General features: G+C 43.1%; 1 protein-coding gene across 2 annotated transcripts in view; it reads left to right on the forward strand.

The window, feature by feature from the left end:
* ABCA1 (ATP binding cassette subfamily A member 1) overlaps positions 1-15,137 on the forward strand; it is a 91,555-nt gene that overhangs the window by 8,864 nt on the left and 67,554 nt on the right. For both annotated transcript variants that reach the window (XM_032205299.1, XM_032205300.1), the window contains exons 2-3: positions 6,579-6,733; positions 11,452-11,545. In XM_032205299.1, coding sequence (XP_032061190.1) covers positions 6,668-6,733; positions 11,452-11,545 — 160 coding nt within the window. In that variant the 5' untranslated portion in view covers positions 6,579-6,667. The remainder of the gene's footprint in view (positions 1-6,578; positions 6,734-11,451; positions 11,546-15,137) is intronic.

The raw sequence follows: 15,137 nt of genomic DNA on the forward strand, positions 1-15,137 counted from the left end.
TTCTGAGAAGGATAGTACTTCTCATTGAATTAATTTTTAGATGGAATGATAAATTTTGTCCGATATTCCTCTGGCAAATGGGAAAGAAATGGAAGTCCTCTGTTGGGAAGTTACGAAAGACTTGCTTTTTAGTGTCTGTGTGGCTCTGCTGATAATGATCCTGTGTCCCAGAGAGCAGGCTGCAGGTTCAAAGCTCACACCTCCTCTGCTGACCCTGCATTGCTCGCTATTGCTACAGAGTCTAGCAGTGCTTAAACTGGGAGACAGACGTGTGGCATCTGGTAGTTGTATTCTCATCTCTGCTTATGCTTTGGTTGTGGCCCGGGGTGAGTTGCTTGAACTGACCATGCTGCTAATGTTTTTGATGGCATCTTGTTGTAACATAGTTCAGGCTGTTTGAGGTAAAGGGTGACTTTAAAAGAGCAATGGTGTTATTGCTAGAAAAGTATTATTGTTTGGGTGCAGTTTCCCTTCTTGCCTATGTGGTTTTTAACTCATAGTAATGAGTTTTTTTGACTTCATAGTCAAGAGCTAATGAGTTTTTTTTTTTGACTTCTTGAAGGTTTTAGAGATGTGAATGTCAGATTTGTGCCTATTAGTCTTGCAAACTTTCCATGAATTGTTTTGGTTTTAGAATGGACATTTACTCCTGATTCTTCATGCACTGTCTGTTTCTGCTGTGGAGATTATCTCCAGTTAGATCCCTCACAGTGGGATAAGTAATTGTTTGCATTTGTCCTCAGCTGCTCTTTGTTGAGCCTAATCTCAACAGCATTGTAACTAATGCTGCTTTTCCAATTCCTTTAGTCCTGTTGAAGTTGTGTAGAAGCAAAGTGCTTATCCCTTTCTGGAAATCATGGATATTGTGGTGGAGGGGCACGTAATGCTTGTGTCTTGAAAATTGCTTATTGCCTCGCATAGTCACAGGTTGTACGAGGTGGATGTGGTTGTGTAAGTCTCTTGGCTGTAGCTACAATGTGGGGAGAAACCAGAAGCTTAGGTCTAGGTGTCCTGCAGAGCAAGGGCACGTTAGACCCTGATTTTGGAGACATGGGCTTCGTTCTCAGCTCTTGACTTACTCTGCCTCTATTCACCAAATAAACAGAAGGGCTACTAGTTCTCTGATGGTTTGTCATGTTTAAATCAAAATGTCAATGCTTGAGGCACACACTTCTCTCTTGCCATTGTTGCTCGTGGCTGTCATGGGGACCTGCTCTCACTTGGTGGCATATGGAGAACTGGGGGACTTTGCTCTTGGGTCTGGGCTTTGCAGAGTTGACGTGGCTCATGACACTGTTTGCTTCACGAAATGCAGCTTGACCTACCTAAAGGAAATGAAATGTTAAGTCATTTCTCAGCATTCCCTGAAAGGACTGTTTCTGCTCAAAAATGACGTGTTTTTTTTTTTTTTTTTTTCATTTGCCCCGTTTCTTTCAAACAGTGGCTGTTTGATTTGATAGATATTTATAAAAAAGCTAATGGCATTAAGTAGATCTACAGCTTTTCATCTGAGATAGAGCAATGTGCTAGACCAGGTTTGCTCATAGTAGAGGAACAGGACTGGCTGTAGCAGTACAGCAGCTAATATTTTCTTTTCTCTTAGAGGGCATCATCTCTAGATATTAGATTGATATTCCCCCTGGCTGGTTGGTCTGTGGAGTGCTGCCAATGATGGTAGCTTTTATGATGTGGAGATCTGACCAACAGGGTGGGACAGAAGCCACTGACTGCTTTCATGGAGGCCTCTGAACTGTCATCAATTGGTAAAAAAGCTTTTAGCTCTGCTGACCAGGGCTGGGTTTAAGTCGTTGCTGGAGCCTTGAAGGTAGCCTGCTGCCAGAATTCTGAAATGTTCCAGTCTCATAAGGTTTGATAAGTTTGCTTTGTTCACTGTCTAAATAGTGATTTCTTCTCTAGGGAAAAGGTTTTTTCGCCCCCAAAAGAAAGCAAACAGCTGCATTGTTTGCAGAAAGCTGCTTTTGAAGGCTGTTTTATGTTTATTTAGTACAGACACCAGGCATGGGGGTAGGGAATTGGTTCTCTGCCACTTGAGCATTTTTCCCCTCTTAAAATCTACAGCTGTAAAAATACATAGCTTTGTGTTTAAGACTGATTGGACCTGCAAACTCTTGGCATACCAGCTAATGGACTTTTCAGTAGCCATTCTACTTCCAAAGAGTGGGGTAGCACTGATCTAGAAAGAAAGGGTTGGTCAAAGTGTGTATTTTGTTTTCAACATTTTCAGAGCTTGCCCCATAGTGTAATTATCTCTTAGGAGTAATTTTCTGAATTGCACACTGAGATGGAATTGCAGCCTTGCAGGTCTGGAACCTCTGCAAGGTTTCTGCAGTGGGGAGAAGTGCCATATACAAAGGCAGTCTGTGGGACAACCATTTGGGCTCTTGTGCTTTAATTGTGCAGGTGGCTGTTGTGGCTGCTTGGTCTGGTAGAGAGGGTCCTGACCCACTATTAGAGCTCAGTGAGGAGCAAAGCAGGAATCCCAGGCTGGATCAGAAGGTACACGCAGGCTGATCTGCCCTGCCTCTGCCTCTGATGCCCACAGTTTTCTGTGGGTTGAACAGCTGTTTTATAATTGGAAGGGTAAGCTTCTCTTGGGGAAGAGAATGTGAGGCAGACTATCAAAAGATGGGGGAATATCTAGATGCCTTTGCTTAATTCCTCCTGTGTGTTTTTTGTCATGAGTTGAGAAAATTTGGAATGCTCAGGAAATAGCATGTTAAGTGTATGCAAGTCTAAGTGGCACGTTGGTAAGGCATGCAAGGAGGTCTGTATACTGGATACCCAGAATTTATTTGCTGGTTAAACGTAAGGTGACCCTTCAATCCTTTTGCCTGGCTGTATGGTTAACTGAATGCTCGTTGCTCTATCCGTGTGGCATAGGGCATGTGGTGGGATTCAGGACATTACTCCAAACACCATTTACTTGTTTCAGTTATCAGACAGCCCTTTCTGATGGTATCTGTTTATTTGTAGTAAGGTGGTGTTTAGAGTTTGCACCTGAGGTACCAGACAGCTGCCAGGTGTATCCCAAAGCTATAGGCAATTTGAGCCTCTCCTGGTGTGCTCCATGTTGTCTAAGCTATGCGGTGGTGTTGCATGTGTTGGTGAATAGGTGGAAAAATGCTGAAGCAGAGCTAGACAAAAGCAGATTGCTGGGTGATGAAGAGAAGTAAACCTATTTATTGCCCCTAGGCTTAAAACTGCTGTGCATGGATACCTACCTCTGCTGTAAAACTTGCAGTGTTCACACAATGAAGAGGATTGGGTGTGCAAGGTGTATGTCTACAGCAAAGACCTCTACACAACCAGGTTGCGCTGCTAATTAACAGCTGGGGAAATTGTTCCTGCTCTCATGGAGCGCAGCTTTACAGAAGCAAGAGATTGCACTTTCAAAGGGTAGGCCCAGTCTTGGCAGGCTTAAATCCCCACTGTTCTAGACAGAAATGGCATTGCTTTTTTAGAGGGTTGTGGGTAAGGAATGATCACTGATGCATGCTGTTGGCTCAGAAAGTTTTACATAGGTGCAACACAAAAGGAAAACTGGCTGGTACTTGTGCATTTGGCACTGCAGTAATTAACGGCAAGTTGGGTTTCCCAGCTGTGCTGAACTTCCCAGGCTAGTCTGGAGTGGAAATACAGGTGGACTTCAGCTCCTTGAGCTGGAAGTGTTGGGTCTGTCACAGTTTTCTGTGTTGCTGCTTTATAGTTCTTACTTTCTGACAGCTAGAACATCTGAAGGAGAGGTAACCCATTTTCCTCTGAGATTCTTCGCTTGCAGAGCATTTTGATGCGTTAGTAATTCAGGTGGACCTAGTTAACTTGTATTAGCAGTGAACCAAATAAGTCAGCCTCTGTTGATCAAAATCAGAGACAGCTCTAGGCATCAACAAAACCTGTGTTGCCCACCCTGTAAGAGATACTGGGGCAAAAATGTGTCTCTGAAGCTGTCATCCCAACATGGCTGGAAGAAGTACAAGTGGAGACGCTTCAAGTTTTGTGCAGTTGGCAAGTATCCAGTGTTAGGACCTTCCCTTTGGCTTAATGTAGAGACTTAGCTAGTAGTGTCAACATCTGGGACAAATTTTCCGATCTTCCAGTACAGTTGTAACAAATCAATATCTTTTTCCTAACTTGAAACTTGTATCCATACTACATGATTTGTAAAATCATGTAGTAGCCTGATTTGAAAGCCTTTGCATTTGCTCTGTTCCCCATAAGGTTTAGATAAACTGTGGAGAGCTGCAGTTTAAGCAGGCATAGCCAATCTTTCTAGTTGCACAGGTTTCTGCTGATCAGCAGAGATGTGTGTTAAGTGAGCACATATATGCCCTTATCTCACTGCAGAGCACTAATGCAATGTGAACCCTACAACCTCTATAGAGCAGTAGTTCTGTATTTTGAGTCCTGGGGACTGCCTACAATTGCAAAGCACCAACATCTGGATTTTCACTGGCATGGATTAAACCAGATATACCCTGTGACTAGCTCAAACACCGTCTGGATGGCTTCAAATTTTACTCTACCTTTATGCAAGATATTAAAGCAAAGAAATTCTGTGATTTTATGAATTGTGTTATTTCCATTCAGAATCGAAGGTCTCATTGACTCTCCTCAGGATCCTTCCTGCTCTCGTGATCCTTCCCCTGGCACTTATATTTGTAGGGTTTTGTAATTGTTGGAAAAAAAATAGGAAGTAGTTTGTTGCAGAGTGTTGATAGGATGCTACAGTGGGATTTTTTTTAACGCTGTGTATGTGCTATCAGATGTTGTAGTGCCTTGCTCTGAGTATGTCTGGGAATTCACTATCTACCAGTCAGATGTGCATGCATCTGGAATGTGTTAGGGTGCTCCAAACAGAGGGAAGCACAGTGCTGGGGGAGGAAGGCTGTCCTGCCAGATCTGCTGGGCATCTACCTGTGAAGGCGAGCTTCTGTGGGCACAGGTCATTTCAGTGAGTGATAGCAGTAGTTAATGAACCCATGCTGACTGTACGCCCGGCTGCCTGGGTACTGACATGAAGTTCAATTTGTAGGTTTTTGTAGGCGTCTGTTATCATTCTTGCTTCCCTAAACTGGCATAAAGAAGCACTGCTGTCCTGTTGTGGTACTACAGCGTAATTGTCTGTAGCGCTTGGCATGATTTTGTCATGATAGGGAAACTTTTTTGTAGCACAGACATGCTGTAAAACAACTTTTTAATCTGCAAGTCATTCTAATAATGGATTTAGTTGTGGGCAAGTCACAGAGGTAGCAAATATTCATTAACTCAAAGCTCACATCCTGAATTACCATTTCTAATCCAGTCTTGGACCTGTATAGGACTGGTCAGAGCATTTCTTGGAGTATTAATTTCCTAGCACCTTTACAGATTTTCAAAATGTTTTCAGTGCAGTTTGCAATCAGGCATGCAACTCTGAATCATAAGGCTCAGATACTGGTATGTGGGATGTTTGAATCAAAAGCATGTGTGTTCCCACTTTAACAGATGTTAGAGGGAATGGTTATCTCTTAGTGTGTTTGGATCAGTTGCTAGCTGTCCTGTTAACACTGAGCCTGTCAACAGAGTGTATTCAGGAACATAAATCAGAGTTAATTTGATGTGGATTTAGCCAAATTCCTGCATGGACACATATTTGGAATGAAAATGCTCTTACTCTGAAGTGGCTTAAACTCAGAAGTAAATTAAGCTATGCTAAATTAATTCTTTAAAAAAAAAAAAAAAAGGTTTAATGACATTCAATCTACTATAAGCTCACCTTTCCATCTGAGCCTTCCTGGAAGTCTCTGTGTACCCAAGCCTATACCATGTAATTGTTAAAAGCCACCAAAGAAATGAATGCGTTTTAAAATCCTTTATACTTTCTCATAGTCTTACAAGGTGCATAATGAATGCACAGTATTCACAACAGATGTGGAGGCCAGGTGGCTGCAAGACCTGACACTGACTCAACAGTGATTTTCCATTCACTTTATCCAAATGTAAATGGTGGTAGGGTCATTCTTAGTCGCTTCATTTCAAGTAGATGAATGTTTCTCCCTCGCCTGTTAATTGCATAGCATTTTGTCCTACAAGCTGCAGTGCTGATTGGACTTTCAAACAAAGGGATTCCTGATTTGGTGTTACATTTTTCACCATTATAAAAATAAATATGGAAAGAAGCTTAAGGGAAAAAAACAAAAACCAAAAAATAACAGTGGTCAGAATTCTATGGTTCGACCTCATTCACAGAGTCTCTAAATTAGCTTTCAAAGCCTATGGTTTCTTCTCCCTTCTGGGCTGTTTTTGCTTTATTTATTTATTTTTTTTGGAGGGGAGAGGAAGGGAAGTAGCTTGCAGGTGTTTCATTCTTCTATATCTTGGAGCTCTGAAGCAGTAGGCAGTGATTCTAAATCTGAGTTTACTTGGGCCCACAAGGCTTAGGCAGAGTGCACGGGGTAAGAAGAAAGAGATGGGGAACGCACAGGGGTGCTGCAGGGTTATGTGGGTTCACAGGTCACAGCCTCTGCCTTTCTGTGTCTTGTCGCATTTCCTGTATTAACACAGCTTTTCCCTTTCAGCTCTTGTTTTCTAGTTAATGCCCAGCCACAACCTCCTTGCTGTATACTGCTGCTGCTGCACAAGAGGAACAAGGCGTTGCTGAAGAGCAATGGCTTTCTGGACGCAGCTGGGATTGCTGCTGTGGAAGAACTTCACCTATAGAAGAAGACAGACTGTAAGTATTATCCAGAGGGTTTTTTGATCTTAAGTTGTAGCCTTTAGCTTGCTTGTAAAGCAACACAGAAAGAAATTCTTGTATCTAGGTGTCTCAAATCTCAAACCAAACCTGCTATGTACCTTTCCGACAGGTGTTGTAGTTTACATGGCTGACAAGAGACATGTTCTCAGATTTTTGTGGAGAGGAATCCAGGCAACTGATGCTTTTCTACCAAGGCATGTTCTGATCAGTTTCAGTGCTGGCCCCGCCATCTGTTAGCAGTGCAGAAACATACCTGCTTGGGTAGACAGTCTTATAGAGTCATTCAGGTTGGAAAAGACCTTTTAAGATCATCTAGTCCAACCTTTAACCTAGTACTAAAGTCCACCACTAAACCATGCCACTAAATCTACTTGTATGCAAGAGGAGTCTCTCTTTGTGGCAACAGGGGCACAAGAGCGTGAATTCAGCATATTCTTCTCAAAGCTTTTTATCTTCTCATCAATGAGACCTCACAGCATGCTGTAACTCCTGCAGACAGCTAAAAGCCACAGAAGGCATGTTGTTTCTTCTCCAGGAATTTTGGAGGCAACTGTGTTGGACTGGGGCATGTTCTATAGAACAGGGCTGTGCAGAGGAACTGTCGCATTAGGTCTGACCTTGAGGAGGTATGAGTAGGGAATGCAAAGGGAACATGAGTTACCGAGGTGGTGAGTGGAAAGTGGTCTCTCTGATAAGCTTTCTGAACCCTGCAAATGTCAGGGTGTTTGCCAGCTGGCTGGGGCTGGGTCGTTTTAGAAACTCAGAGTCACATGGGAGAGAGAGACAGCTATCATTTTCGCTAGGGGAGATTCAAACGGTCTGAGAGGTCTTTGCTCAAATGTCTGGGTCTTGTCATAGGACTGGTGTCCAGTGAATTCAGAGCTGAATTTATCCTATTCTTACAGTGCTTAAATAAAATCAGACAAAGGGGACTCGTGCCAGATTAGACTTTTCCTGTAAGCTCCACGGTTGCAGTGCTATCAAGGTGGCGGGAATTTCCGTGCAAGTCGCATGTTTTTGTGCTTACCCAAGAGCCTTGATCTCCCATGACAAGACAGCCCAGCTGATAAGCTGTGGGCTGTGCCAGCCCTAAGGAATGACATTGCCTGCTTTCTGGAAGTACATACAGGTCAGCATCCTAACCTTGTGAACTGCCTCATAATTTAGAAAAATGTTGCAATGGAGCTGGGGCAAGTAGTCTCAGAAGTAGCTGCAGCTCCTAAAAGGGCAGGCTGTTCTCAACTACCACCAAAGTAACCTAGGCTCTCAGAGCTGAAAATAGTCTCTTCCTCACTTGCTACTAGAAATCTTACTCCCGTTCTGTCCCAAACTGGCTTTATGAGCCTGGGGGAACTGCAGGAGATTGTATCTTCTGGAGCAATGCTTAAACTGGTTCAGCTAGGAGGAGACTTCAGAGGAGCTGAGTTTTATGCTGAGGATGGTGGCTGTTTTGGCTGGACCTTATGAAATTAATGCATGAGGTCTGAAGGTTACTTGAAGAGGTCTGAGTCTAGCATGGTATGTCCCATCAAGTAACTGTAGGCTAGGGTGCTGGGCAGCACAAGTTCATAGAGAACTTTCGGCAATGCCACAAAAACGCACAAAGCATCTGCATGTTGGTGGAAAAAGACTTTCCTGCTTGTAATTTTGTCATGACCTTGGATCTGTTCAGCTATTTCTTGGTACCTTTTGCCAGCTTCTGTATCAATTTCCCATTGAGTAGCCCAAAGACCAGTGCTTTATAGTCTATTCCATACCAATATTATTAGTCAATTCACAGCGAAGGCCCCAGCCATTCCTTCATCACACATTCTGCGTATATCTCCATGTTTTTACTCATTAATGGTTTCAGCGTGGGCTTTAACTGCAGATATTGAGGGGAAGGCCACTTGAAAAAATGGCAAGGAAATGGCAGAACCTCTCTTCTCACCATGGTGCTCTCACGTCTGCACAGTCATTCATGTTTGCTCTACTGTTAGAAGACCATTGTCCTTCACCTAGGTTTGCTGGCAGTGGTGCTCACCCATTTGTACCTACTGAAGATGTAGCCCTGAAATAATCTGATTTTTTTTTTTTCCACTGCAAGAAGCGTGGGCTAGCCTTTTCTTCCCACTGAACTCTCTCCTCTGGTGCTGTGAGTTTAGTTTGGGCTGTGTTGCGAAAGCTGGGTTCAAAGCTCAGCCTGACGTGTGCAATTAAAGCGTTACTTTGTACTGGATAACTTCCAACAGCATTGGAGTGGGGGGAAGGAGCGTACGGGGGAGAGCAGGGAAAAAAAAATCATGTTCAGGGGTCACTGTTGTGTAAAAGCACTATCTCTTCCTGCTGTCTTGCAGATCAGGAGTCATCTCAAACTGGCATGGAGAGACTGGTCAGCGCTGGTAGCTCTCCCCCCATGGAAACTGGACCATGAAGATGGGGAGGGTGGCTGACAATGAGATGGGGTGGTAGTTTAGTTAGTTCTTGCTCAACAGATTTCCTGTTGACACAGCGTTGATTTCAATATTTAAGAGTAGCCAGCATTGTCAGCCAACTGGTGTGAATTGGGCATGCTTTGGGAACTAGCCTAGTAAAACTACAAACAGTTTGTGCTGCCTCTGAACTCACCTTCTGTGTGCAAACGGGATGTTCCTTCCTCAATTCCAGATGGGGCAGGGGTGGCAGCAGGGTCAGGAGACCGAAGCTTCATTTTGCTGTTCACCAGGCAGGTTTGGTCACTGAAGCATGAAGGAGTGGGAGAGGAGACTTGGTTCTTTGGTATCTTCTTAGCAGGAACCTGGGAGAGGCACATCCCTCTTAATATCCATGTGTCCTCTTCTGCAAAAGCTCCAGCAGATGAAAAGCGGTGGTATAATTGCTGTCATGTGAAGGTCAGGAAGCAGCATGGGAAGGAACCTATTAAACTCTAGGAGCAAAAGGAAAAGATTTGTTTTTTTGTTGAATAGCATAAGAGGCTGCCCAGGGAGACCAAACTCTCTACTGAAAATCTGCAGATGCAATAAGTTTGACCCCGTGCAAGGCTCATTTGCCAGCCACATCTGATGGAGTAGCATTTCATTTGCAGCTGTGATGTAGCAGCCTTCAGCTGCTAACATACAGCCAGTCCAAACTACCTCTGGAAAGCCAGAAACATGTGCATATACGTATGCAGAGGCAAACAGCACCTTGCGCGCAGCCTGCATGTGGTTACCTTCTGGATTGTGCAATTAGACTACTGACGCATTTTTGTGGTGCCTTTGTTAGCATGGTTTCAGTGCATTTCCTTATCCAATGGCCATATAACATGTGCATGTGAATAACGGGTGGGAAACAGTATTCAAAACTCATCCTGCAGAGCCGGGCACTGTTACCAGAAATGCCTGGGAGACTCTGATGCTCCATTTTCACTTCTGGGTACAGTTAGCATGTGGCTGGATGTCAGCCATTAATGATATCTGTGAAGAGATCCTAGATGGTTCCTCTGCTGGATCATGGCATTTGTTTTAACATACTGATTTTACAGCGTGAGATTTTTTTTCAAGGTACAGTAGTCAAGAAATCTCACCTCCAAGTTTGATTGGAGTGCTCTGTGTTGAATGTCAAGAGCCTAATTTTAGCTGTTAATGGTGTAGTACAGGAAAACACATTTGTGTGGGGATTATCTCCTCCACTGGAGTGCAGGTCTTACCCGTCTGGCTTGTAAGAGTGACGTAGATATCTTATTAGAAAAGATGTTTTATTCCAGCAAAGGAGAAAAGATTTCTCTTGACCAAGAAAGCATTCCGGTTTCCATTCCCCAAAGCATAAGAAGTAGCAGTATAAAAAGCTTTCAGTTTTCTTTGTCTCGTGGTTTACCCGAGATGCATGTTTAGGCAGCCTTCCTGGAAGGGGAAAGGAGGGAATAGCTGGTGAAGCTCAAGCCTGGAACACTTCTGCTTGTGTTCCAGGAGCTCTGTTGAAGTGTTGCTTTCTCTATGTGTTTCTGTGGGATGTAGCACATACTTTTTTAAGGAGTTTTGCTGTGCTTCAATTCCTTAAAAAATGTTCTGCATTTAATAGTAGCCTGTTCTTCTATCCTCACCTCATTCCTCTAAATAACAGTTCTTTCTATCTTTACCTGACACTCTCTGTGTATATGTAAGTACCCCAGAGCAGTGTTTGCCTGCCTTTGGAAACATCAATACATCAGAACAGAACGGTAACTAGGTATAAGCTTAGTAGCTTTGTTCTCCTGATAACAATATACTTCCCTAACAGAGAAACTGAAAGATTTGGCATAGCTATACACTGGCACAATTTTCATCCCTGATGTTAGGGTAGAAGCTGAGTGGTTTATTGTGAGGATGAGATGTAAGTACTTCCCACTAACTCTAAAATACAAGGCCAAAAATTCAGCTAATTGCTGGGAAGATTAATTGGGCAATTTCTTGCAGGCAAGAGACGAAAAGAGCTATAAAAAAGCCAAAAATAACCCTCCTTAAGCACATCCAATTCAGGTCTGTAACTGTCACATATCAACAAGAAAAGACTAATTTTTCACAGAGTGTCTCCTGAAGTAGTAGGAACAAACTTTTTGGTCCTGGAATAAGTAACCAAAAGGACACGAGACCGTGCTTGGAAAGCTGTCCTGACTTGCAAGTGGATTGTGCTGGAAACTCTGTTCTGTCCCGTATTTTGCATATGATGTCCGAATACTTTGTTTTTATTGTTTCCAGTTCCAGCTGCTGATCGAAGTTGCTTGGCCTCTGTTTATCTTCTTCATCCTGATCTCCGTAAGACTTTCATATCCGCCCTACGAACAGCATGAATGTAAGTACCGAATGCTGCAGCTGCTCCCAGAGCGGTTGTTCCATGGCTAGGAGGCAGCAACGCCAACTGGCAAGAGACAAAGCGCAGGGGTAGTGGCTGCATACCTCTCAGTAATCTTCAGGGAAGTTTTAGTGGCTGCTTTCCTTCCATCTTGGGGTCTGCAGCCTGTTCTGACATGTTGATGTATCTTCATAACTGTACACTGCTCCTGCTTTCCTTGGTGTTCCTTGGTTTCTGCAGTTACAGTCTATTAGCTGAGAATTTGCTGTGGGAGCGTGACAAGTCTGTAAAACCCACACAGAACCTAAGCCTTATTTCTCATCCTTGATCCGTATGTGACTTAGCATAAAAAGAAAGCAGTGTTCAGATCTGTTGGAAAGCAATCTCATTTTCAGGCAGTAATGTGGGCTAATGTATTACATAAAACAACAGAGGAGCAATTCCATTCCTTCTAACTGCACACCATCAGCTCCATGTTCAGTAGATTCAGCAGCCATATGTTTGCGAAGAAAACTGTTGTATTTTTCTCTTCACATCATAAATGGGCACATGTCAGCTTTTCCTTCAGAGTAAGCTTATTCTTGCCCTGCGGATGGCAATCATTAGGCCTCTGTGTTGGTTGCCGTTTGATTTAGGAAGCATATCTTGTTTATTAGCATTATGCTTCATCCTACTGTGATTGGTGGCGACCTCATGCTGCAATCAGCTGACGATGGAAGAGCTCTTTGTTTATCTTTCCTTTGCCTGATTACTACAAGGTAAGGGTTAAGGGTCAGCACAACATGTTTCTGGAGGGCAATCTGAAGTATTTCGTTCTTAAAATAGGTGAAGAACTAGCTCTTACAGCACTTAGCCTGTGGTTCTTTGCCGCGGCTGGGGCATTTTATGCTGCTTGCTAGGCTTTCAAGCTAGCAAGGAGCCTGTCAAGGTTGAAGTGCTAATGTCTGCAGTTTCCCTATATGCATTGGACACTGCTGGTCTCATGCACTGCCTAAGCCACTTTCTGCTGTGGCTGGCAGGATAATTGAAGCTTCTCTAAATGCCATCTCGTACTTTGCTGCATGACATTTGAGTTGCCTTTCCTAACCAAGTATTACAGTGGCATTAGGAGAAATACCTGCAATATGGACATGGAACTGGAGAGAAGCAAGAGAAGCAATAGGCAGTCTACTCAGATGGTATAAATAACTGCAGCAGCCTCAATGGTAATTTTTCCCAGCTGCGGCAGTGCAGTGTATAGACTCAAACTCAGAAAGAGCTGATTTTTCATAGCTGCTCATGTTGGGTTTGTTACTCCTTGTATGTCCTTTGGTCTGGCACCCTGGTGTCAGAAGTAGAATTTCATTTTGGTCTTTCACCTGCAGCCCTTTTTCCACCCCATTTTTGTTGACTAATATTGTTTTGTCTGCCTTCTCCCACTGTTGTCACCAAGAATCACAGAGGGTAGAGCATCTGGTAACTTAAATTCACACTATGGTTAATCTAGTTCCTCTCCTGTTATGAGAAGCCTTCAGCAAAAAGAAAGCTAAGTCCTGTAGTTGAAATCTGGATTGGTTTCACTGATTGTTAGCTCGTATGCTGACATATAGGGATGCATTCTGTAGTGGAACATTTTTTGCTGAACTGTGAGCAGAGATACTGGAAGGAAACCTTGAGTTCATGGTGAACTTTGTGGCAACCCTGTGGATGCCTTTGGGGAAACAGGATTGTTATCTGTAATGGCAGCACTGTCTGCTGTTATGAAATGACTTGCAGGTAATGCCTGATGATAGCAGTAGCAGAGCTGTGTGCAGGTGCTTTGCAACCTCCAAATACCCTCGTTATTTGATGGCATAATGTTTTTAATAAACATATAAGATTTTCAGCTCTTTTTCTGTTTGATGAAAAGGAGAAGAACCAGGAATTGGACTGTTTCTGTAATCAGACTTTCCAGACAGGACTTTTATTTCCAGCAGCTTGGTCTGGCGTGGGGAACCTTTTTCTGAAAACACAGGGGAAAATTTTGCTAACTCTGCAATGATAGCTGCATGGCTTTCACCAGACTAGACAGAGAAGGCATCTCAGACTGAGAGCTCTCTGGTATTTCTTTCATATCATTAGCATTTTGTTTTAATGCAATTAAATATCTTTATCCAGAAGAAGCATTGAGCAAAATTGCTGACTTTGTCTTGTAGAGCTTGACTTTTTTTTCCATTCCTGTGGTCTTTTGAGGTATTCAAAATGTGCTTCATTTGTAAGAAAAAAGCCCAACAGAAAAAAAAAATCTATTGAAAAGCTAGATGTTTGCAGCAATACCATTGAAAAGGGAGTGCTGATATATTGTGTTTTCTGAGTAACTCTGCTGTCTTAAAATTGGATGATTCCACAGTAGTCTTTGAGAAACTGCCATTACATGCTTCACTGTATGTAGAAAATTACCACGAATTCCTGTGCACTCTTCCTGTTTCCATACTGCTCTTTATTTTTTTATTTTACTTTTTATCCATGTAAAGTAAAAGGCATGGGGGAGAGGTGTTTCTTTTAGAAATTTTAGGAAAATAATCTAAACATCTTAGCGCTTTTCTTCTTTTATCCTCCCCATACCCCTCTGCCAAGAAGAACAAAAACCAGAAATGAAACAAAAGCCAGAGAGCTCAGGTAAATAGCTTTTCTATTTTAAAAAGAACACTAGGAACAAGTAGTCCCCTGGGTACTGGAAACAATGAACCCTTGGTTCCCTCACCTTTCTCCTGGACAGAGTCCTTGGCTTTCTGCAGGGAAGACTGATAAGCACCCTGTCTTCCTTCCACCACCTGTACCAACCAGCCTTGTTGGACCTGAGCAGACTTCTCCTAGGAGCTTTGTACCGCCTTTGTGGCTGTGGAGGCAGGCACCAAGGAGTGAGGTTTAGAGAGGAGTGAGGTTTAGAGAGAAGCAGATGGAAGATTGTGGGTCTCATTGTCAAAGCCCTATGCAAGAAAGATGCTTGCCTCCCTTCCCAAGGGCTGGGGTAAGGAAGTGAATTCATGTGCAGAAAGCAGAGTGACAAGCCCTCTCAATTACGGGATTGTATGAGAGAAGCCTTTCTTTGAAGGCTGAGGGATTCACAAGTACCCGGATGGCGTACTGGTGGAGCTCTGCCATGGGCAGTTTTTTTCTGCTTTAACATTCACCAGAATTCATAACATAAACAGGATGCTAATGTTAAGGTATGCCTTAAGTAGGTCTTTAAGAGCAAGAGTTGAATTTTATTGGAAAGACTTGAAATTGGCAGACAGATGCCTTAGTGTTTCAGGAACTCTGAAATCTTAGAATTGTCTGGAAATTAGCAGTTATGGGAGAACAATGACATACTTATCTCAGGTAAACTAATGTGGGCACCCCACACATGCTGACCTTTTGCTTGGAGCTTATGGTGCTTGTAAGTGAGAGATGATTTTGAAAACCAAGAGGTCTGAGTATTAAGGGTCTCCAGAACCAAGATCCTGACCTGGTCTGTCGTTTTGGACAGTCCCCTTTGTTGGATAACCATGTTAATCCAGTTAATCAATTACATGTTAACCATGTTAACATGTACTTAATCCTCTTGGTATTGACCATTCTGCTCTCTTGT

Source organism: Aythya fuligula, chromosome Z, assembly GCF_009819795.1.
Source record: "Aythya fuligula isolate bAytFul2 chromosome Z, bAytFul2.pri, whole genome shotgun sequence".
NCBI classification, from domain to species: Eukaryota; Metazoa; Chordata; class Aves; order Anseriformes; family Anatidae; genus Aythya; species Aythya fuligula.